This window comes from Watersipora subatra, chromosome 4, assembly GCF_963576615.1.
Source record: "Watersipora subatra chromosome 4, tzWatSuba1.1, whole genome shotgun sequence".
Taxonomy (NCBI): Eukaryota; Metazoa; Bryozoa; class Gymnolaemata; order Cheilostomatida; family Watersiporidae; genus Watersipora; species Watersipora subatra.
The window spans coordinates 55179218-55204738 of NC_088711.1; the positions used below are offsets into that span (position 1 = coordinate 55179218).

The following is a 25521-nucleotide window of genomic DNA, read 5'->3' on the forward strand; positions in this document are numbered from 1 at the left end:
CTGAACCTGAGGAATCTAATTATGTTTGTTCCACTGCATTTATTTTTACATCACTATATTTTCGCACTCATCAGAGCTGCGAAATTAAGTTGCTCCGAAATTTTAGTCTGCGAGCTACTCACGAAACTAAATACTAGCAAAATATAAGTGTCCTAGGGTATTATATTATGATGTTAATGTACCCAAAAATTACCACAAAAATTTGTTTTTTTTCTCAAAAATTTCCTCAGAATAGAGAATATTACCTTAACATCTCCTGTTTCTGCATGTCCTTCTTTGAAAATCTGTACCAAGACAGCCATTACCTACACAGTTTCTGGTTCTGGTCCCGCATGTACCAAAACAGCTAGACCATGGTCCCCAAGCGTTCCACTGATTGATTCCTTGAACTAAAACAAAGATTGGTAAACATTTAGCGGACAACTTATGACTACATTGTTGGTAATACATAAGATCAACAAGATTTAAGAGTCTGTATATCATACAGTATAGTAAGATTTGTCTTCTCTCATACTTTGTCCCCTAAACTGTTCCTTGACATGTAATGGCACATAACAACAGTCTTATATAAAGTCTATGAAAAGATCTAATAGACACTCACTGCAAGTGCAGGTTTGGCAGCCATTTAGGTCACTGTGGAAACCAAGAGGGCATGGACCAGTACATCTCACCAAAGGACAGGCAGTTGGGTCTGCAATCAGTGCATAAAACATAAGAAAATAACAGCCCATTTAGAAAACACCTCCAAATGTACATTTACATATTGTATATAGACAAAATGATATTCTGTATTAAAAACATTAAGATGTCAAGAGAAGACAATACTCTACGTTATTAATCAAATTAACTCAATAAAATTAGTCGTGACTGACATGATGACAATAAGAGACATTCGGTAGACTCAGTTAATTTTACTAATAACAGATTATATAATGTTGTAAATAAGGACCACAGGCCATGAAACTAAAATTATATTAGGTTTATAGTCTGTAAACTTTATATGCTTATAAAAATTAGGAGTGTTTGCTATGAAAGTAGATCACTTCTTAATAATACAATACTTCTTCTTTACTTTGATGAAACAGGTGAGTTTTAATAATGATGAGAGAATAAAAATATTAAGAACAATAATATGATGACAAAAATGTTATTGAACTTATTTAGTTTAGAGTAAATTTGAAAATGACAGTCTTCGTACAATATATGTTAGCAAAGTAAGTAGGATTTAAACAATACAATGTTTAAGATTCGAATAAGATCAAAACTCCCACTTTATAAATGAAATTGAGTAATAAGAATTGGCTACATTTAGGTATTATTTATTAGCAAGATAACTCTATGATAGGAGCATACTCACTGCATTGGCAAGTTGGACATCCAGTTTGGTCAAGTGCAAAACCGTTGGAACATTGAACGTTTACTGGACACACCAGAACTGGGCAGACAGGAGATGGTCCTAAAATAACGGACATAAAACACTTGAAGAGAGTGTCATCTAACAGGGAATTTGAATAAGTTTAGTGATGTTTGTTTGTCTGTAACCATGGTTACTCGTTCTGCAGGTTATGTTACTGCTAAGAGAATGGATAGAATTTCTGTGATTATTATATTCTTAATTGTAAGTGAAAAGTTGTTCATTACTACCGCAGCTAAAACAGTATACTCACTACATTGGCAGGTAGGACATCCATTTACATCCGCTGTAAACCCATTTGGACAACGAAGGTTTGCGGGACATGCTAATGCTGGGCAGATAGAGAGTGGTCCTGAAATTTAAATGTTTAATTAGGTCTAAAATTTCCTGTGGTCATCACTTTTTCAACAAGCTTAACTTTTGAAGCGTGATATATGATATATGTAGAATATATACGGTAAATACATATGAACTGCGCAAAAGATTTACAGTAAATGTATATGATCACTATCACTAAAATCTACAAAAGACATGGAACTCTGTATTATACTCTGTGATCTAAAAACAGTATAATACATACACACCAAATCCACTCGATGTAGATGGATAATAAACTTCATTATTGTCTTAACGTTATAATACGTGAATAGCTCACCAGGTCTGCACTGACACGTGTTGCAACCATCAGGACCGATCACCCAACCATTCCCTGCCGCACAGTTTACAGGACAGGATAATCTCGGACAGCTTACAGGGCAGTTACATGGAGCTGTTACACAAACGCATGACAGGTCTGGTGGAGCTGTAAAAATATCAGAAGGTAACAAAAACGAGAAAGATTTAGGGAAGCCGTAAAAAAGATCAATGAGTAGCAAAAGTATGACAGGTCTGGAAAAGCTTGTAAATGTCCATTGAAGATGCTAGTTAATGTCAGTCTAAATCATTTGCAAAGCTATGTATAAAATAAAAAGTTGTTGCAACTTTGTAAAATAACATAACAAAAATTTTATTCATAAAATTTTATAAAAGTTTGAACATAGTATATAATATTAGAGTAAACACAATGTAAAGCTGTACTCACTAAAACCAGGTCCACACGGGCATCCTTGAAGAGGACAACCGAATCTATCTGTCTGTGTTCCAAATGGACAGCGTGTAATATCACAATCTTGAGCGAATGGGCAACGTCTCAAGTCTCCATTAAACGAACCAACTTGATTCGCTAAAATTGATTAATAAGTTATTGATTATATAACTAAGGTGTATGTAATGATTTAGTAAAATTTCACCCAGTTAATTTTACTACCAAATTGAACATTATGCCTCATTTAATGTTTATTTTAAAAGTAATTATCAAACAAAGCAAAAGCCAGAATATGCATATAATATACAAAAACCAAAATGAGTAAAGCAAATAAACCACTGTGTACTCACTAGGGTTTTGTGTGCATGGGCACCCTTGAAAAGGACAACCAAATCTATCTGTTTGAGCCCCAAACGGACAGAGTGTGATATCGCAATCTTGAGTAAATGGACAACGTCTCAAGTCTCCATTAAACGGACCAAATGGATTCGCTAAAACAGTTTAACAATCTCATGAATACAGTATTTACTTCTAATTCAAATATTGTACTACATGTTATATTAGGTGAAATAGCTGTGAGGTAATAACAATCTGAATGTGTTCTTAAACAACAGATGTAGTAGGTAAAATATTGATATGAAAAATATTGATAGACAATATCAGTGGAAAAGAGTAATACAGTAAATATATCTTACTTGCGCCACTGTAACCGATGGAGACAACAAGTAATATGAGGAGAACAAAATAATGCATGTTATCAACTATAGAGCGAATCTAAGACTGTGTACAGACATAACTTTCAGCTGCTTTTATATATACAAACACACTGCGTGTGTTACCATAGCAACCAGTAGATTAGCAATATGGATTGTAATGCATGATTTTCACGTACTCCCTGATGACAGCCAATTATTAATCACTAATCCTCTCTATATTGAATGTATATTTATTACTATTAAATATTCCTGCCTTGATTGTATGCGTTACAAGATTTAATAAACCCATTGTGTCTGTATATAAGATGATTGCCCTAGGAAGTATTTCAACCCTTATCCGCGTGTCTAGTTTATATATATTTTTATTGATATTCTTATGCATAGAAGTTACTTACCTTGTACCATATAGGTAGAATATCTGACCAGTATCCTTGTTAGTTTAAAGCAAACTAATATTATGTAAACTTTTGTTCATCTCTCGAATAGTTTACTATCCGAGTTCGATTCACTAATACTTACTGATGTTTAAAATAATAACATGTTAGTACAATTCATCAGGATTAATATTTAGGAGAGATGAATCATTTTATCTACAGTATATAATCAACTTTTTTTATATATTACAGGTGTGATAGTAAACACAACATGAAAATCTAATATAGATGTGAAACAGCAGAGCAGTAACACTGCAGACTATAGAGCTTCCAGGTGACTATTAACAACCAGCATAAAATGGTATATATTTTACTCTTATCACTTGCTTTAAAAGCCCATTAATACTAGTCGGTGAAAGTAACCCTGAACATTTTATATATTTATGTATTAATTGCATTTATTCACACTCTTTTATCTAAGTAAGAATTGGTTGTAGCCAAATATTGTAGAAAATCTCAGTTTTAAAATGCTTTTAAGTTTAATGTGAGCATGGACCAACAATATAAAAATTTGTTTCCAAAAAAAAGTTGCTTGACAAACAATAAATTCGAAACATTGTGTTATGTTGTTGCTAAAAATGGTGGCTTGTTAAAGAAATGCGAGTTAACCAACCAGAAATCTAGGGCATGAATAATACAATATGTACATTTATATCCCTGATGTACACTGATGTAGTTGAAAGGTAACTTTAAAGACAGCTTTCTGGTGTCAGCCAACATTATTAAGTTTCGACCTAATGAAAACAGGTATTGTGTGCTTGGGTATGCACCCAGATGGCTATTATGTTAGTACACATCAATTAAGTTATATTCATCAAAAGGTTAGATATAAAATACATAGCTACATATCATTTACAGGAAAAGTAATTAGATCACAGCCAGAACAAAGTAACTCCTTAAGTAAAATGAGAGATTTAAAGGGAGAATATTTAGTATTTTGGCATCCAATGAGACGGTCCTACAATATCCCGTGTGGATATGAAAATATAGACTATAGCAATAATCCGGACATGGAAGGATTACATCCATGATGGCTATTAATATGTAGTTAATCTTATAAAATGAACAATGACCAGTGTTGATACCGGCATATCCTAGATTCTAACTATAATCATTTATAAACTGTAACTGAGAAAAGATGGAGAATTATTAGATTTATAAAAGTTATGGTATTAGAAGAATAAGATTGAGATATAAAAATACGAGCTGAAACACGCTGAACATTTGCAGATCTGTATTTATGTCTATAGATGTATTTTTGGTAAATGAATCATTATTTATTAATCCTCATATAGCCACATAATTTTCTGTGATGTCGCCAGTTTTTTGTAAGTTACAGTTTAATTCTAGTCAAAACTTTGCGTAAAAATATACCTGTTTCTATATTTCTTTCAGAGATCTAACAACTGCATTCTGAAACAAATATTACACGACTAAACGGTAATCTTTAATTTAGTGTTTTTGAATGTTTAAAAAACCTTAATAAAAAATTAAAACGGTATCGTATAGCTAAAGGGTAACAATAAAGAAATAATTCGTGAAATGGCCTATTAATAAAAACCCTTACAGTTGTTTTTTTTTAAAAGTCTTCAATCTACCCATAACACTTTTCTCATGGTATGTAGTCTGAAAATGAGAAGGCGAATGTTGTTGTATGTTAATTACAAAGCAACTTTAGATGCAAAGACCTTATTATTACCAGTTTTGTCGTATTCAAAGTCTTGATGGAAAGCTTCTAGTGGAACAGTAACCTTTTTTTATACACGCCCACCACTACGTAAGATATTTTATTGTTAATTTAGCATATTCGCGACTTTTATTTTGTTTTTTTTTTCAATTTTTAATTATTTTATCATTAACAATAACTATTCTATTGTAATTATAGCTAAGCAGACTTAGTTTAGCTATTACTTGCTAATTATTTCACATCTAAACCTTTTCATAACTGTTTTATTTTTTTAATTTATTTGACCTGCATGAAATAATTTATTTACGATATGAAGTTTGAGAATTACAGCTGTTTGGTCAAAGTTGAAAACCTTCACAGTTGTGTTTATGTTTCCACTTAATTTATTTCAACTACACAAAACACTACAAAAACAACTACACAATCGATAATAGTGCAAATGTAAAAATGATATATCACACTGTTTTTGTCTGACTGAACGGAGAGACTGTCGAAGCTCTTCCCATAAATGTCTGAATAAGAAGAATTGACCTTGACTCCATAGATAATAATTGAACTGTACACAACACTATTTTTAACAGGGGCATCGTAACGTGTGGGCGTATTGTTAAAATAATTAGCATGTAGATACAGTATATCGAATATGATAACTCCTTAAATCAAAAGTTTCTAACAAGAGAAAGAGTGTGGAAGTGTGATCAAAATACTAAAGTCATAGCTATAGTGAGACAATCAAAACGACAAAGACACACATGACCAATTTTCTCGCTACCTTGTTTAACACTTTGTTTAAAGTTAGTATTTACTGTTGCTACAAGAGGCGTCTGTCTATGAATCATTAGACATGCGATGACAGCAGCACATTTTGGTTCTCTTAGAGCAAAGTAAGCACTTAGAGGAATACCTGTTACACATATAACACTGGTATTATATGATTTCAGCAGTTACCTTGTAACTGAATAAAATAGGTAAGTCTATGGATATTTCTCATGATTTTCTTACCAATGTAAATGAACTTTGGTCTACCAAGTAAATAGTATTAACATGGATCAATGCTGGTCATTGTCTTATCTATAAGATTAACTAAATAATAATGAGTAGCCATCATGGATATAATCCTTCCGAGTTCTGGGTATGGCAATAGTTTACCTCTTTCAATACATGTAGGATATTGTAAAACTGTCATCCTTTTTATTAACTAAAATATAAATTTCTTCATTGCTTTTGTTTATCTTGAATACTAAATACTATAAAGTTTGTATAGGTAACTATGGTTACTGAGGGTAACATAATAATTTGTTTTTAATTTTCAATATGTACAGTGCTTATATAAAATGTTGCCGGTTTTTACCAGTGGATGTTTGCATATATATATTTATATATGACGGGGTTGGATTAGATACCACATATCGATTTGGGTGTATATACAAACATTATTAATATATATCAAATGTGTGTTACATCAATGCTAGAGAAGAGTAATTGTTCGAGATGAACAAATGCAATGAAGAATTTTATTTGTTAATTTATGAGAGAATTGACAGTTTTACAATATCCTGTTTGTATATAAAAAAGGTAAACTATAACCATATCCAGGACTTGGAAGGATTATACCTATGATGGCTACTCATCAATATGTAGGTAATCTTATAGAAAAGACAATGACCAGCACTGGTCCATGTTAATACTATTCACGTGGTTGACCAAAGTTCATTTATATTGATCAGCAAATCATGAGAAATATTTATAGAATGGAACATTTTTATTCAGCTATCCAGCATTTGCTGGTTTCCTACAATATCAATAGTTTACATATAACACGTACTCTTGTAAGTGCCGATTTTTCTCAAGAAGAACCAATATGTACTGCTGTCATTGTGTCATAGTGTACCATTGTTATATCTAAGTAACTTGAGTGTATTTAGTCGTTATCATCTGCAAAAATTATAACATTACAATGAACTACTTGCAGTTCATTCTGTGAAAGTTGTTACCTTCGAAACAGACATGCCATAAACTTTTAATCTAGATTAAATCAATATAAGTTACAAAATTATCTTAGCTAGACCGTGTCTAGCTGCTCTGGCAGATGCGGGAAAGAACCAAAAATCATGTAGATATTTGATGTTTTGGTAGATATTTCCAAAGAAAGTCCTGCAGAAACAGGAGATGTTAAAGTACTATCCTGCTTTCAAGGCAGAGTGGTCCATGTACTTGATTTTACCAATGACCAGGTAAGAACTTCCCTCGATGCATTGTGTGCAGTACATGATGGGGAGTCCTTGCCTTTGAGACAGACGTAGAGCGTACCTTCAGTATACGACTGGACCTGTTCTAAAGTGTACATGGCATGGTGAAAAAAATTGTAAGAATATAGAAACTATTGTTATTATATAATGCAAACATCCCATGGTCAAAATGGTCTGATTTTTATATAAGTGTTGCACATATTCCAAGCTAGTTACAAACTAGTATGTTAACCTTAGTAACTATACTTACCTACAGAAGTTTTGTTTTTAGTATATTTAGCGGTAATGATCGACAATAAGATGTAACATTAAAGTATACCCAAAGAGAAACTTTACTTTCAAGACAGACATACATATAACATAAAATTTATTTCATTTAACTTTAGTTTAGCTCAATAAACACGCACAAAAAGCAAAGTTTTAGTTTGTACTTTGAACTAGTTGACTGAGTTTTAACTTCTTATCACTAAAGTTTTATAACTGATCAGTTTCGGTCTTCACCTTCGCTTTAACTGTTGGCAGGCTGGATAAAAAATTGTATAACCTAATTCAGCAAAAAATCTAGAACGATGCTGTTTCCGTATTAAAGTGGATTTTTATTAGCAATTCATGAAAAGTTGTCTGACCTTTTGTTTAAGGAAAGTGCAAATTCAACTTTACTAGTTGTTTTAAAAGGGATGATTGAGTTTTACACACGAAAATTGCTGAGCTGAAAAAAATCAGTCATGTGTTTTCTTAGCCATTGTGAAAACAGTTTCGGCAAAATTTTCTAGTGTCAAGTTATTATTTCATCTATACGAAAATCAGAAATAGTCAACTTTTAAAAAAATGAATGTGATTTTTGTGTATGGGTGCATAAACTGGTTGTGGATTATACAAGAGGTGGCAAACAAGGAACATGTCCCCTCGCAATTCATCAAACTGGAATAACAATCGCTCATGCGCACGGGATTATGAATATGAAATAAATTTGAAATGTCGTGCAGTTACACATGGTTACAGACCAACTTGTTTGTGTCACACCAATATTAGTGTCTGACTCATCGAGTGCCCAATCATCTCATGAAATTTCAATTGTTTAATTTAATATGATTGAATAAATTCATATTTATATTTATATATAAATAAACATCAATAATTTTATCTCTATAGTAAAATACCAATATAAATATATGACATTATTATGACACACTTAGGAAAGATTTTTTATATTTTTTATAAAAAAGATATAATTTAGGATAATTATAATACTAATTGTAAATATATAATATGTATCTAAATATAATATATTAGAGGGAGTCTAAGAATTAAAGGAATATAAATAAACTTGTAACTTATTATATAAATATATACCTTAATCCCACGACCAAACAAGAGTGAAACGATTGATTGGGAGAATTATGATAAATGAACATGTGCACACAACTCCCGAAAAATTATCCATTAGCGGCCGTCACCAAACCCTTGCAACGAAATCCTATCAACAAATTTAACTATTTTCAGTAAAGTCGTTTAAGTATAATAATGATACAAAACGCAGACAAACCTATTTAAATATGTTACCAAGCCTTTGAAAGGTTGACGCAAATTCCTAAAACTAACCCATCTAATCGGATTATACATAAATAGACAGATTTATTATGACGAAAATCGTCACAAAACGCTTGAAAAGCTTAGTTAAGACCGGAAATTGAAACGCCGAGCGACAGAGAATAGAACGATAAAGTTTTGCCACAAATCGCCACAAAACGCTTGAACACCTTGGTTTATTAATAGTTTCGACCGACCTACGAAACGCTAATAAAGCCGTGCGACAGATAGTAGAAGTGTTTACTGTGTACCGTTTGTCTACTGTTTGAGGCGTAGACCGATTTACAGGTACGAAAATGTGGTACACAGTTTATCAGCCTACGTTTTTGTCCAATTACCGAAGGTTTTTCAAATTATCTAGAACATCAGCCAGATTTCTTTACATCTTATCTACAAGGTAGGGCGTTACTACAACGCCCTTTTATGACAAGAATATTTCTTTATTTCACTCCAGTTTGCATAAAACTTCCAGACGCATAAATGCCAACGCTTGCTCTTTGTTACATATCGCTGTCAAAATCATTCTACATTCATCACAACACAACCAACTTTCAAACTGTATATTGCACATCAGTTTGCCGTTTAACGTTTAATATTGCATTTCAGAGATATAATAAACATATTTCTTTATTGTTGGCATTGTTGTTAGTTAAATTACGTACAGTAGGTTAGGTCTCCGGCTTGAATTAATTTTTATTTTATTATTGTAAAACATAAGTTTGAGATAGTTAAATATTTAGTTTATTAATATTTATTTCTGTTACATATCGCTGTCAAAACCGTTCTACATTCAACACAACCAACTTTCAAACTGTATATTACAATATATTTTACTTTTAACATTGCATTTCAGATATATAATAAACATATTTGATTATTGCTGTTGTTAGTTTAATTACTTACAGTAATTTAGGTCTACAGTTTGAATTAATATTTATTTTAACCAACAAACAACTTTCAAATTGTATATTACACGGCAGCTTGCCATTTACTTTTAATATTGCATTTCAATATAATAAGAAATATAATAAACATATATCATTATTGCTGTTGTTATTTAAATTACGTACATTAGTTTAGGTCTACAGCTTGAAATAATATTTATTTTATTATTGTAAAACATAAGTTTTAGATAGTTAATTATTTATTTTATTAATATTTATTTCTGTTACATTTCTGTTATTTCTGTTGCGCCTTTTTAGAGTCGCGCTCCCTCAAATTTATTTTATATCATCTCAAACAAGTCTCATTTACATTATACTCTGTCAATTCCTGCTGATAACTACTTTTTCGACAACTAACAGTACCCTTTCTTTTTTCCATTACTACTTTGGTCGTGGGCTGTATGACGGTGGAATTTCTAGTATATAATTATTATTAAATTAGCGCTACAAAAACTCTATTTTATACAAGAAGTTGTCTGCGTCTTGTTACCACTGTTTTATATGAACAAAAGCAGCGATTAATTGTGATTGTTTTGTAACTAGTAATGGCTTACTCACTTAGTGGCTATGTACATTTGATGGAAGGAGTGTTTAAAAAGCATTTTAAAAACAGCAGAAACTTTTCTAACATCCAATAGAATTCTAATGTGACTTGCTGCTGCATGAAGCAGCCTGACTTTAGAATTAAAAAAAACCTATATGATTTTAAAAAGTGGAATGTAATACTATTGCTCCATACTATGGGTTCTCAACCTGAGTTTGAGAGAACCCTAGGGGCTTGGAAGATTATTCTCCTGTGTTTAATGGACATCTCTAAAAAAAACGGAAACTATCAAGGGCTAAGTTTTTATGAAAATATATGCAATTTGTTGTGAGTTCATTCATTGTATTTGTTTAGTTCATTGAACAAAGAATGACTCGGTGAAAGCGGTAAGATTCATTATAGCCAACAAGATTAAAAACCATCCGTCTAGACCGAGTACAACTTAAAATGTATGTATAGAGTATATGTACTAGTTAAACCCATTGGTTGTTAATTGGGTACCAATTATTGCTTTTGTAAGAATTGAGGGCAATCTCTTTAAAAAGGCTTGTTCAATTATTCAGTTTCCAATTTATCTGTTGAAATCTAAACTTTAGCACGCAAAAACATGGAATTAATATAAGTAAACATCTGACATGATCAAAATTATTGACACAGAGTAATTGAATGAATGAATACATGTGAATATCTCACTCAATAAACTTGAAAGCCGCCTAAAATCAAAGGCTTGTTATCCTAATATTTTGCCTTCTAAGTTCAATCAATGAGTATGTAAGTTTTCTTAGCATTAGAAGTTTTTTTTTCAATTTCAGCTCATTTGACCAGCTATAATAAGACCACTTGTTGTTTTCTATGTAACTTTTAATAAATATGTTTAGAGCTCAAGGAAGTACAGTATTAGTTTTGCAGCTAGTATCTTTGGCTCCCCGTTCAGGTTGGTAGATCTACTGGTTGATCAACTTTATGTGTAGTTTAATGCGTGTAAGGTAACAAATTTATTATATAAATAAAAACTGCTGACTTTGAAGACCTGGTGTTGTATTGTCAAAAACAGGAGAAAACAACTAACAACATGCAATCAGCATCAGTTAACAAAGAATTAATAAAGCCTGCAAACTGCAGCATATGTCTGTTTATTTCGAACATATCAATGGCCATCTCTTGTATATGAATAAAGAAAGCATAGAAATTATTGAAACTGCACAAAACAGTTCATAGCATGTTGAGAGTTCCACACTAATGATGAAGCCTTTAGGCTTGAATCTTCATTGTAAGGCAACTCTGCAGAAGTAAAGCTTTGCGAACCTGCAAAATTAAACCACAGCATAATGCAACTTTCTTGAGCATGTCTGTTTAGAAAACTAATGCCAAAAATTATAAAAACTTCTTCTATTGGCTACGCTTCTGTCTTAAATTAAAATTTCTGTGTTCAAGTTAAATACATGTAACATTTGTTCCACAGGCTAGATAAAATTATGATAGCTTGACCAGTTGCTTTAAATAAGCACACCAAAAGCGAACATAGATTAATGATGCAGAGTGACAGTCTGTTTGAATATGGCAATAGACAGCAAAATAATAATAAATCTAAATCTAACTTGTTCATCGTTTGATATAATAAAAATGAGAGAATATTAGTTTAGCTCTGAAACCTGAAATATATATATATAGATGTGTTCAAACTCATAAACACAAAAATGTTCAGTATCACAGCGTAAGTCCTTTTCATGGCGGTGACTCAACAATTAAACATTAATAAAAAATATAGCTGATTTCTGATATAATATATTATGATTTTAATTTACCCAAAATTTATCACAGAAATTAGTGTTTTTTTATCAAAAATTTGCTCAGAATAGAGACTATTACCTTAACATCTCCTGTTTGTACATGTCCTTCTTTGAAAATCTGTGCCAAGACATCCATTACCTACACAGTTTCTGGTTCTGGTCCCGCATGTACCAAAACAGCTAGACCATGGTCCCCAAGCATTCCACTGATTGGTTCCTTGAACTAAAACAAAGATTGGTAAACATTTAGCGGACAACTTATGACTACATTGTTGGTAATGCATAAGATCAACAAGATTTAAGAGTCTGTATATCATACATTAGTATAGTGAGATTTGTCTTCTCTTGTAATTTGTTGCCTAAACTGTTCCTTGACATCTAATGGCGCATAACAACAGTCTATGAATAACAATCAAGTCTATAAAAAAATCAAACAGACACTCACTGCAAGTGCAGTTTTGGCAGCCATTTAGGTCACTGAGGAAACCAAGAGGACATGGACCAGTACATCTCACCAAAGGACAGGCAGTTGGATCTGCAGTCAGTGCATAAAACATAAGAAATTAACAGTGCATTTAAACAAAACCCCAAATTGTACATTTATATGTTGTATATAGACAACATGGTATTCTGTACTACTTTCTTGACAGTACTCTACGTTATGAATCAAAATGACTCAATAAAATTAGTCCTGACTGACATGATGACAATAAAAAAGATTCGGTAGACTCAGTTAATTTCATTAATAACAGATTATATAATGTTGTAAGATAGGACCAAAGGCTATGAAACTAAAATTATATTGGGTTTATAATAGTCTGTACACTTCTTATGCCTTTAAAAATTAGGAGTGTTTGCTATGAGAGTGTATCACTTCTTAATAAAAGAGCTAGTTTCTATTTAAATGGAACAGGTAAGTTTTAATGATTATGAGAGAATAACAATATATTTGGGCAAAATATGTTAGCAAAGTAAGTATGATTTAAACAGTACAATGTTTAAGGTTCGAATAAGATCAGAACTCACACTTTGTAGATGAAATTGAGTAACAAGAATCGACTATATTTAGGTATTATTTATTAGCAAGATAACTCTATATGATAGGAGCATACTCACTGCATTGGCAAGTTGGACATCCAGTTTGGTCAAGTGCAAAACCGTTGGAACATTGAAGGTTTACCGGACACACCAGAGCTGGGCAGACAGGAGATGGTCCTAAAATAACAGACATAAAACACTTGAAGAGAGTGTCATCTAACAGTGAATTCGAATAAGTTTAGTGATGTTTATTTGTCTGTAACCATAGTTATTCGTTCTGAAGTTTATGTTACTGCTAAGAGAATGGATAGATTTCTGTGATTATTATATTCTTAACTGTAAGTGAAGAGTTGTTCATTACTACCGCAGCTAAAACAGTATACTCACTACATTGGCAGGTAGGACATCCACTTACATCCGCTGTAAACCCATTTGGACAACGTAGGTTTGCGGGACATGCTAATGCAGGGCAGATAGAGAGTGGTCCTAAAAATTAAATGTTCAATTAGGTCTGAAATCTCCTGTGGTCATCGCTTTTTCAACAAGCGCAACCTTCAAGGCGTGATATATGATATGTGTAGAATATATACGGTAAACACATATGAACTGTGTAGAAGATTTACAGTAAATAAATATGATCATTATAGAAGAAATGTAGTGAAAATTTAAGAGCTGATTGGAAAATCTACAAAATACATGGAACTCTGTATTATACCATGTGATCTAAAACAAGATAATACATACACACCAAATCCACTCGATGTGTCGATGGATAATAAACTTCATTATTGTCTTAAAGTTATAATACATCAATAGCTCACCAGGTCTGCACTGACACGTGTTGCAACCATCAGGACCGATCACCCAACCATTTCCTGCCGCACAGTTTACAGGACAGGATAATCTCGGACAGCTTACAGGGCAGTTACATGGAGCTGTTACACAAACGCATGACAAGTCTGGTGGAGCTGTAAAAATATCAGAAGGTAACAAAAACACGAAAGGTTTAGGGGAGTCGTATAAAAGATCAATGAGTAGCAAAAGAATGACAGGTCTGGAAAAGCTTGTAAATGTCCATTGAAGATGCTAATTAATGTCAGCCTAAATCATTTGCAAAGCTATGTATAAAATAAAAATCTGTTGCAATATTGTAAAATAACATAAAAAAAATTTTATTCATAAAATTTTGTAAAAGTTTGAGTATAGTATATAATATTAGAATAAACACAATGTAAAGCTGTACTCACTAAAACCAGGTCCACACGGGCAACCTTGAAGAGGACAACCGAATCTATCTGTCTGTGTTCCAAATGGACAGCGTGTAATATCACAATCTTGAGCAAATGGGCAACGTCTCAAGTCTCCATTAAACGAACCAACTTGATTCGCTAAAATTGATTAATAAGTTATTGATTATATAACTAAGGTGTATGTAACGATTTAGTAAAATTTCACCCAGTTAATTTTACTACCAAATTGAACATTATGCCTCATTTAATGTTTATTTTATAAGTTATTATCAAATGAAGCAAAAGCCAGAATATGCATATAATATACAAAACCAAAATGAGTAAAGCAAATACACTACTGTGTACTCACTAGGGTTTTGTGTGCATGGGCACCCTTGAAAAGGACAACCAAATCTATCTGTCTGAGCCCCAAATGGACAGAGTGTGATATCGCAATCTTGAGCAAATGGACAACGTCTCAAGTCTCCATTAAACGGACCAAATGGATTCGCTAAAGCAGTTTAACAATCTCATGAATACAGTATTTACTTCTAATTCAAATATTGTACTACATGTTATATTAGGTGAAATAGCTGTGAGGTATAAACAATCTGGATGTGTTCTTAAACAACAGATGTAGTAGGTAAAATATTGATATGAAAAATATTGATAGACAATATCAGTGGAAAAGAGTAATACAGTAAATATCTCTTACTTGCACCAGTGTAACCGATGGCGACAAAAAGTAATATAAGGAGAGCAAAATACTGCATGTTATCAAATCTAGAGTGAATCTAAGACTGTGCACAGACATAACTTCCAGCTATCTTTATATATACAAACACACTGTGTATGTTACCATAGCAACCAGTAGATTAGCGATATGAATTGTAATGCATGATTTTTATGTACTCCCTGATGACAGCCAATTATTAATCACTAATCCTCTCCATATTGAATGTATATTTATTACTATTAAATATTCCTGCAATGACGGTATGTGTTACAAGATTTAATAAACCCATTGTGTCTGTACATAAGATGATTGCTCTAGGAAGTATTTCAACCCTTATCCGTGTGTCTAGTTTATATATTTTTATTGATATACTTATGCATAGAAGTTACTTACCTTGTACCGTGTAAGTAGAATGTCTGACCAATATCCTTGTTAGTTTAAAGCTAACTGGTATTATGTAGACTCTTGTTCTTCTATCAAATAGTTTACTATATGGGTTCGATTCACTAATACCTACTGATGTTTAAAATAATAACAAGTTGTTAAAATTCATTAGGAGTAATAGTAAGGAGAGATGAATCATTGTATCTACAGTATATATTAAACTTTTTATATATCACAGGTGTAATAATAAACAAAACATAAAAATCTAATATAGTTGTGAAACAACAGAACAGTAACACTGCAGACTATAGAGCTTCCAGGTGACTATTAAAAACAAGCATAAATTGTTATATATTTTACCCTTATCACTTGCTTTTAAAGCCAATTAATACTAGTCAGCGGAAGGAACCCTGAACATTTTATATACCATATATGGATTAATTGCATTTATTCACACTCTTTACTCTATGTAAAAATAAATTGTAGCCAAATATTGTAGAAAATCTCAGTTTTAAAATGCTTTCAAGTTAAACGTGAGCCTTGAGTAACAATATTACAACTTGTTTCCGAAAGAAAGTTGCTTGGCAAACAATAAATTGGAATCATTGTGTTATGTTGTTGCTAAAAGGTGTGGCTTGTTAAAGAACTTTGAGTTAACCAACCAGATATTTAGAGCATGAATAATACAATATGTTCATTGATATCACTGATGTAGTTGAAAGGTAACTTTAAAGACTGCTTCCTGGTGTCAGCAATCATTATTATGTTTCAACCCAATGAAAACAGGTATTGTGTGCTTGGGTATGCACCCAGATGGCTATTATGTTAGTACACATGTATTAATTTATATTCATCAATAGGTTAGATATAAAATACATAGATACATATCATGTATAGGAAAAGTGACTTAGATCACAGCCAGAACAAAGTACACTGTAACTACTTAAGCAAAATGAGAGATTTAAAAGAAAATATTTAGTAACTTGTTATCCAATCAGACGGTCCTACAATAGCCCGTGTGGATATGAAAATATAGACTATAGCAACAACCAGGACATGGAAGGATTACCTCCATGATGGCTATTAATATGTAGCTAATCTTATAAAATAAACAATGACCAGTGTTGGTACCGGCATATCCTAGATTCTAACTATAATCATTTATAAACTGTAACTGAGAATAGATGGAGAATTAATAGATTTATAAAAGTTATGGTATTAGAAGAATAAGAATGAGATATAAAAATAAGAGCTGAAACACGCTGAACATTTTCAGATCTGTAATTATGTCTATAGATGTATCTTTGTTAAATGAATCATTATTTATTAATCCTCATATAGCCACATAAGTTTCTGTGGTGTCGCCAGTCTCTTGTAAGGTTATATTTTAATTTTAGTCAAAACTTTGGATAGAAATATACCTGTTTCTATATTTCTTTCAGGGGTCTAAAAAATGCATTCTGAAAGAAATATTACATTAAAAAAGGTAATCTTTAGTTTAGTGTTTTTTTAAATGTTAAAAAAACCTTAATAAAAATTTAAAAAGGTTTTTTATAGCTAAAGGGTAACAATAAAAAATAATCCGTGAAATGACCGATTAATAAAAACCCTTACAGTTGTTTTTATTTTCTTTTAAAATATTCCATCTACCCAAAACACTTTTCTCATGGTATGTAGTTTGAAAATAAGAAGGCAAATGTTTTTATATGTTAAATACAAATCAATTTTCTATGCAAATACTTTATTATTACCAGTATTGTTGTATTCAAAGTCTTGATGGATAACTTTTAGAGGAACAGTAACTTTTTTTTATACACGCCTACAACTATGTAAAAATCTTTATAACAATTTAATATATTCAGGACTTTTATTTTGTTTTTTTTTTTAATTTGTATCAATTTTACCATTACCAATTAATATTTTATTGTAATTGTAGCTAACCAGACTTAATTTAGCTATTACTTGCTAATTATTTCACATCTAAACCCTCTCATAACTGTTTTATTTTTTTTAATTTATTTGACCTCCACAAAATAATTTCTTAATGATACAAAATTATTATTTTTTTCTTGTGACATGAAGTCTGAAAGTTACGGTTGTTTTTTATGTTTTCTCCTAACTTATTTCAACTACACAAAACACTACAAAAACAACTACACAATCAATACTAGTGCAGATGGAAAAATGATATATCACACTGTTTTTGTCTGACAGAACGGAGAGAATGTCGAAGCTCTTCCCATAAATGTCTGCGTGAGAAGAACTGACCTTGACTCCATAGATGATAATTGAACCTTACACAACAACATCTTTAACAGGGGCATTATAGCATGTGGGCGTATTGTTAGAATAATTAGCATGTAGTTACGGTATTTCGAATATGAAAATGCCTTAAATCAAAATTTTCTAACAGGAGAATACATGTAAGTGGGAAAGTGTAATCAAAATACTGAAATAATAGCTATAGCAAGACAATCAAAACGACAAAAACACACATGACCAATTTGCTCGCAACCTTATTTAACACTTTGTTTAAAATTAGTATTTACTTTTGCTACGAGAGATGTTCGTCTATGAATCATTAGACATGCAATGACAGCAGCACATTTTGTTTCTCTTTGAGCAAAGTCAGCGCTTAGAGGAATACATGTTACATGTATGACACTGGTACTATATGAATTCACCAGTTACCATGTAACCGAACAAAAATGTGTAAGTCTATGAATTTTTCTCATGATTTTCTGATCAATATAAGTGAACTTTAGTCAGCCAAGTGATTAGTATTCACATGGATCAGTGCTGGTCACTGCTTTATCTATAAGATGAACTACATATTAATGAGTAGCCATCATGGGTATAATCCTTCCAAGTCTTGGATATGGCTATAGTTTACCTCCTTATATACATGCAGGATATTGTAAAACTGTCAATTTATCGGAAACTAAAATATCAATTTCTTCATTGCACTTGTTTATCTTGAACAATTACTCTTCTCTAGCATAGGTGTAACACACATTCAATATATATTAATGATGTTTATATTTACACCCAAATCTATATGCGATATCTAGTCTAACCTCGTCATGTATAAATATATATATGCAAACATCTAATGATAATAGCCGGCAACATTTTATGTAAGCACTGTACATATTAAAAACTAAGAACAAATTAGTATGTTACCCTCAGTAACCATAGTTACTTACACAAATTTTATAGTATTTAGTGTCTTTATTGGTTATTATCTGCATTAGCGTGTAACATTCCAATATACATAGGGAATTCTTACCGTCCAGACAAACGTACGCATAACATAAACTTTAAACCCATTTCAGAAAGGTCTAGCTCCTAGAGCACACACACATACACACACATACGCGCACGCACACACTCACACATACACACAAGAGTCAGATTTGATATGTATTTTGAACATTTCTAGTAGAATTTATCATAAAGTATTGGTATTTTGTAATGTTTTGGGATTTTTTGATGTTAGAGATAATCCAACTGCCAATATGTTTAAAGATTAAACTGAACAAGACCTGATGACGGTTTAAATGTTCAAAAGGAAAAGTATGCGTAGAATGGTATTACTAGCTAGTAATGTTGCAATAGTTGATGTTGACTGTTGCGTTAAGTTGCAGCGCCTCCTGTTTTTATTCTGTCGGTCTCTTTGTAACTATGAAGGTCGTATTTGTGCTTTGGTTTGAGCTGAACATTTTAACAGTGATCAAGTTATATTGATTTCAACATTGAAGCATCCAGGAAATCACATTCCCTTGAACATAAAAATAGTTGCAAATAATGAAAAAATATTGAAAATTGCTAATGGAGTTAACTGCAATTTAAAATTTCATTTTGAATGTTCTATCTGTTTAATTTATTATTTACTACCATAAGGGTCATGTATCTTGTTTCTCCAAAGCCACAGTTGAAGGTTATAAAATGAGATCACGCAGTACAATGGTTCGACTCATAATTTTAGTACAATTGTTAAAGCACAAAAGCACAAATCATGAGCACAAAAGGTAAGGTTCCACAGAGTAAGGTATCTGCAACACAAAACTAAGGTATCATGAGCACAAAAGGTAAGGTTTCACACAGTAATGTATCTGCAACACAAAACTAAGGTAACCCGAGGTTGGATTAGATATCGCATATAGATTTTGGTGTATATATAAACATCATTAATATATATTGAATGTGTGTTACATCAATGCTAGAGAAGAGTAATTGTTCGAGATAAACAAGTGCAATGAAGAAATTTATTTTTTAGTTTATGAGAAGGATGACAGTTCTACACTATCCTACATGTATAGAAAGAGATAAACTATAACCATATCCAGGACTTGGAAGGATTATACCCATGATGGCTACTCATCAATATGTGGTTCATCTTATAGATAATACAATGACCAGCATTGAACCATGTTAATACTATTCACTTGGTTGACTAAAGTTCATTTATGTTGAACAGAAAACCATGAGAAATATTCATAGACTGGCACATTTTTGTTTCAGCTGTGCAGAATTTGCTGATATCCTATAATATCAATGTTATACATATAATATGTACTCCTGTAAGTGCTGATTTTACTCAAGAAGAACCAAAGTGTACTGCTGTCATTGTGTGTCTAAAAATTCATAGACAGACATCTCTTGTAGCAAGGGTAGATACCAAGTATAAACAAAAGTGTTAGTTGGGGCAGTGAGATTTAAGTTAGTCTATAAATATAGCAAACCATTATTATATCTAGGTAATTTGAGTGTATTTAGTCGTTACCATCTGCAAAAAATTATAACATTACAATGTACTACTTATGTATGTTTTGTAAACAATTCTTCATTTTAAAACTGACATGCTATAATCTTTTAATCTAGATTAAATCAATATAAGTTACTAAATTATCTTAGCTAGACCGTGTCTAGCTGCTCTGGTAGATCCCGGGAAAGAACCAAAAATCATGTAGATATTTGATGATTTGGTAGATATTTCCAAAGAAGGTCATGCAAAAGCAGGAGATGTTAAAGTAACATTCTGTTTTCAAAGCAGAGTTTTCCATGTACCTGGTCTTACCAATGTCCAGGTAAGAACTTCCCTTGATGTATAGTGTGCAGTACATGATGGGGAGTTCTTGCCTCTGAGACAGATGTAGAGTGTACCCTCAGGATACGACTGGACCTGTTCTAAGGTTCACATGGCGTGGTGAAAGAATCCTATGTAAGAATATAGAAACTATTGTTATTATATAATTCAAACATCCCATGGTCAAAATGGTCTAAATTTTACCTAAGTGTTGTACATATTCAAAGTTAGTGATAAACTAGTATGTTAACCTTAGTAACTATACTTACCTACAGAAATTTTGTTTTCAGTGTATTTCATGGTAATGATCGACAATAAGATGTAACATTAAAATGTACCCAAAAAGAAGCTTTACTTTCATGATAGACGTACGTATAACATAAATTTTATTTCATTTAATTGTAATTTAACCTACTAAACACACACTTAAAGCTAAGTTTTAGTTTGTACTTTGAACTATTTGACTGAGTTTTAACTTCTTATCACTGAAGTTTTAATAACAATTGCTCGTGAGCATGAGATTATGAATGTGAAATTAAATCGAAACGCTGTGCAGTTACACATGGTTACAGACCAATTTGTTTGTGTCACACCAATATTAGAATTTGACTGTTTGAGTGTCCAATCATCTCATGAAATTTTAATTGTTTAATTTAATAAGATTCAATAAATTCATATATATACATTACTATATAAATAAACATTTATAATTTTATCTCTTTAGTAATATACCAATATAAATATATGACACTATACCTATAAAAATAATTTTATATTTAAAAAAAATATATAATGTAGTATAATTTTAATACTAATTGTAAACATATAATATGATTTTAAATATAATATATTAAAGTAAGTCTATAAATTCAGGAATATAAATAAACTTGTAATATATTATATATAAATATATACCTTAATATGTATTTATTAACAAATTAGCATTACAAATTATCTATTTTATACAAGAGGTAGTCTGCTTCTTTGTTACCACTGTTTTAAATGAACAAAAACAGTGATTAATTGTGATTGTTTTGTAACTAGTTAATACTTACTCACTGAATGGTTGTGTACATTTGATGGAAGGAGTGTTTAAAAATCATTTTAAAAACAGCAGAAACTTTTCTAACATCCAATAGAACTTTGTTGTGACTTGCTGCTGCATGAAGCAGCCTGACTTTAGAATTAAGAAGAACATTTATGATTTTTAAAAGTGGAATGTAATACAATTGCTCCATACTAGTGGTTCTCAACCTGAGTTTGAGAGAACCCTAGGGGCTTGGGAGATTTGCCTCCCAGGTTTAATAGATGTCTATCAAAAGGAGCAAGGGTTATTTTTTTATAAAAATATATGTAATTTGTTGTGAGTTTATTCCCTATGTTGTTTTAGTTCTTTGAGCAAAGAAGGGCTCATTGAAAGCAGTAAAATTCCTTACAGCCAACAAAATTAAAAACCATCTGTCTAGACCGAGTAAGACTTAAATTGTATGTATAGAGTGTAATTATGTACTAATTAAACCCATTGGTTGTTAATTGGGTACCAATTATTGTTTTTGTAAGAATTGAATTGTAAGAATTGTAAGAACTTGGACAGCGTGTTTAATATATTGTGAGTTGATATCCTGATATATATAAACATTATTAATATATAATGAATGTGTGTTACATCAATGCTAGAGAAGAGTGATTGTTCGAGATAAACAAGTGCAATAAAGAAACTATTTTTTAGTTTATAAGAAAGTTGACAGTTTTACAATATCCTGCATATATAGAAAGAGGTAAATTATAACCATATTCAAAACTCGGAAGGATTATACCCATGATGGCTACTCATTATTATGTAGTTTATCTTATAGATAAAGCAGTGACCAGCATTGATCCATGTTAATACTATTCACTTGGTAGACCAACGTTCATTTATGTCGATCCGAAAATCATGAGAAATATCCATAGACTTACCTATTTTATTCAGTTCCAAGGTAACTGCTGAAATCAAATAGTACTAGTGTTATACATGTAACATGTATTCCTATAAGTGCTGACTTCGCTCAAGAAGATCAAAAATGTGCTGCTGTTCGTGCATGTCAAATAGACATCAAATGAACAAAGTGTTAAATAAGGTAGCGAGAAAATTGGTCATGGGTCTCTTCATTGTTTTGACTGTCTCGCTATAGCTATTATTTTAGTATTCCGATCACACTTGCACACTCTTTCTCTTGTTAGAAAATTTTGATTTTTGAAGGTGTTATCATATTCGATATATCGTAATTACACGCAATTTATTTTGGCAATACCCCTACACGTTACGATGCCCCTGTTAAAAATCTTGTTGTGTAAGACTCAATTATTATCTGTGGAATCGAGGTCACTTCTCAGGCAAATATTTATGGGAAGAGCTGCAACATTCTCTCTGTTCAGTCAAACAAAAACAGTGAGATGAATCATTTTTATCTTAGCACTATTATCGATTGCGTAGTTGTTTTTGTAGTGTTTTGTGTAGTTGAAATCAATTAGGAGAAAACATAAAAACAATTGTGAAAGTTTTCAAACTTTGTCAAACAACTTTAACTTACAAACTTTTTATCACAAATAAATTATTTTGTGCAGGTCATATAAATTAAAAAAATGAAACAACTATGAAAGGGTTTGGATGTGAGATAATTAGCAAGGAAGAGCTAAATTAAGTAACTTAACCTATAGTAACCCTATTTACCTACGCAAACTTTTTAGTATTTAGTGTCTTTAGTCATTGTGATCTTCAATAGAATGTAACATTCAAATGTACGTAAAGACTTTTTACCTTCAAGACAAACGTACGTATAACATAAACTTTAAACCCATTTCAGAAAGGCTTAGCTTATTGAACACACACACGCACGCGCACACACACACACACACTCAAGGCTCAGCTTACAGTTCTCTAGCATTGGTGTAACACACATTAGATATACATTAATGATGTTTATATATACACCCAAATCTATATGTGATATCTAATCCAACCCCATCATGTATAAATATATATATGCAAACATCCACTGGTAAAAAACCAGCAACATTTTATATAAGCTCTGTACCTATTAAAAACTATAAACAAATTAGTATGTTACCCTTAGTAACCATAGTTACCTACATAAACTTTATAGTATTTAGTGTCTTTAATGGTTGTGATCTGTAATAGAATATAACATTCCAAAGTACGTAGGGCCTCCGTGCCTTTAAGACACACGTACGCATAGCATAAACTTTAAACTCATTTCAGATACCCTATAGGATGAATGTATTCGCGGAGTGATTTTTCGCGAAAATTGCTATTTCATACATATTCGCGGATTAATTTATCTGCGGCTAAAATCTGTCACTTCCTATGTAGAGTTAACTCTATTGCGTCTTGCAATAGAGTTATTCCTACGCATGCGCAAATTGCGTGTTTCTGTGCGCGCATACACCGAAACGCGATATACACCAGAGCTTGCAGCTACAAGTCGATCATGCTAAGCTATAAATATTTTGCTGCGCTCAGAGGTTTTCACAAACATTCATCGATTTGGAGGCCTTGGATGAACCATTGATTTGTGGTAAGTAATGAGTTTTTCAAAACCATTTACTAAATTATTTGAATTTTACTTTGGTTCTTCGGTAAAATGCAATATTTATTTTTTTTCCATCCCTACCGCTTCGTTATTTGTTTTAGTGCGAGAGATATTTTTCATCATGAACGGAGGCACCATGACTAAAAAGGTGGTAGATGTCATTCTTAGAAGATCACCAATCATTCAGGGAGGTCTTGAAATTAGAAGTGACCGCAGCTGCTAACGAGAAAAATACATATGTTTTAAAAAGGAACAAAAACGCCTTTACAAGCACTAATTTTTGGCCAACCGGCAGAACTTTGCAATAGTAAGCCACGAGGAGAGTTCTGATGATAACTTCCTTACCAGTCATGTAGTAGCGAGAGAGTTGCTTTTAACATCTACCCAAGACAGTGACAGAGCTGCTATTACCAAAATAGTTGTCAGAGAGCACCATTACAGGCTAGTATTCACTTATCAAGAGTACCAGTTTAATTTTATTGCTAGACAACCGTCATATGGACTAAACTGTTGATATTTACTCCATTCATCATTTGTAAAATTTGACTTGTATTTGAAAAATTTTATTTCTACACTTAAGTTTGTAAAAAATTATAATATATGTATACACAAAACAAAATATATAATATAATCGTGATTGTTGCCGCGATATCAAAGAGTTGTTTTCAATGAAGGGGTCTAGGTTGACTGGTTGCTTCTCTGCCAATATTCCTCCCTTGATGAATTACTACTTGTCTCTAGTTTTCGGAATCGGAGTAAGTTGTTTCATTCTCAATCTGCAGTAAACACAAAACAGAAAACAATAATAAGTGCAAAATTGTGCTATAGTGCAGAAGTTCAAAAACAATAGCTGAAGTATTTAATGAAAGCGATCAGTTTAAAACAAAAGAATTAACTAATGCAGTTAATTATGGAAAAACGTAACTGCACTGCAAATCAAATACATACCATAATTTTCAAATCAGAATCATGATCGTTCTCAACTTCGGTATTAGAGATT

At 31.8% G+C, this 25521-nt stretch overlaps 1 protein-coding gene across 1 annotated transcript in view; it reads right to left on the reverse strand.

The window, feature by feature from the left end:
* Positions 1–25521, reverse strand: part of LOC137394361 (cysteine-rich motor neuron 1 protein-like) — a 39364-nt gene that overhangs the window by 1728 nt on the left and 12115 nt on the right. The window contains exons 5-16 of the mRNA XM_068081072.1: positions 15090–15230; positions 14738–14878; positions 14312–14458; positions 13569–13667; positions 12898–12987; positions 12625–12675; positions 2849–2989; positions 2496–2636; positions 2070–2216; positions 1358–1456; positions 602–691; positions 310–389 (exon numbers count right to left, since the gene is read on the reverse strand). Coding sequence (XP_067937173.1) covers positions 310–389; positions 602–691; positions 1358–1456; positions 2070–2216; positions 2496–2636; positions 2849–2989; positions 12625–12675; positions 12898–12987; positions 13569–13667; positions 14312–14458; positions 14738–14878; positions 15090–15230 — 1367 coding nt within the window. The remainder of the gene's footprint in view (positions 1–309; positions 390–601; positions 692–1357; positions 1457–2069; positions 2217–2495; positions 2637–2848; positions 2990–12624; positions 12676–12897; positions 12988–13568; positions 13668–14311; positions 14459–14737; positions 14879–15089; positions 15231–25521) is intronic.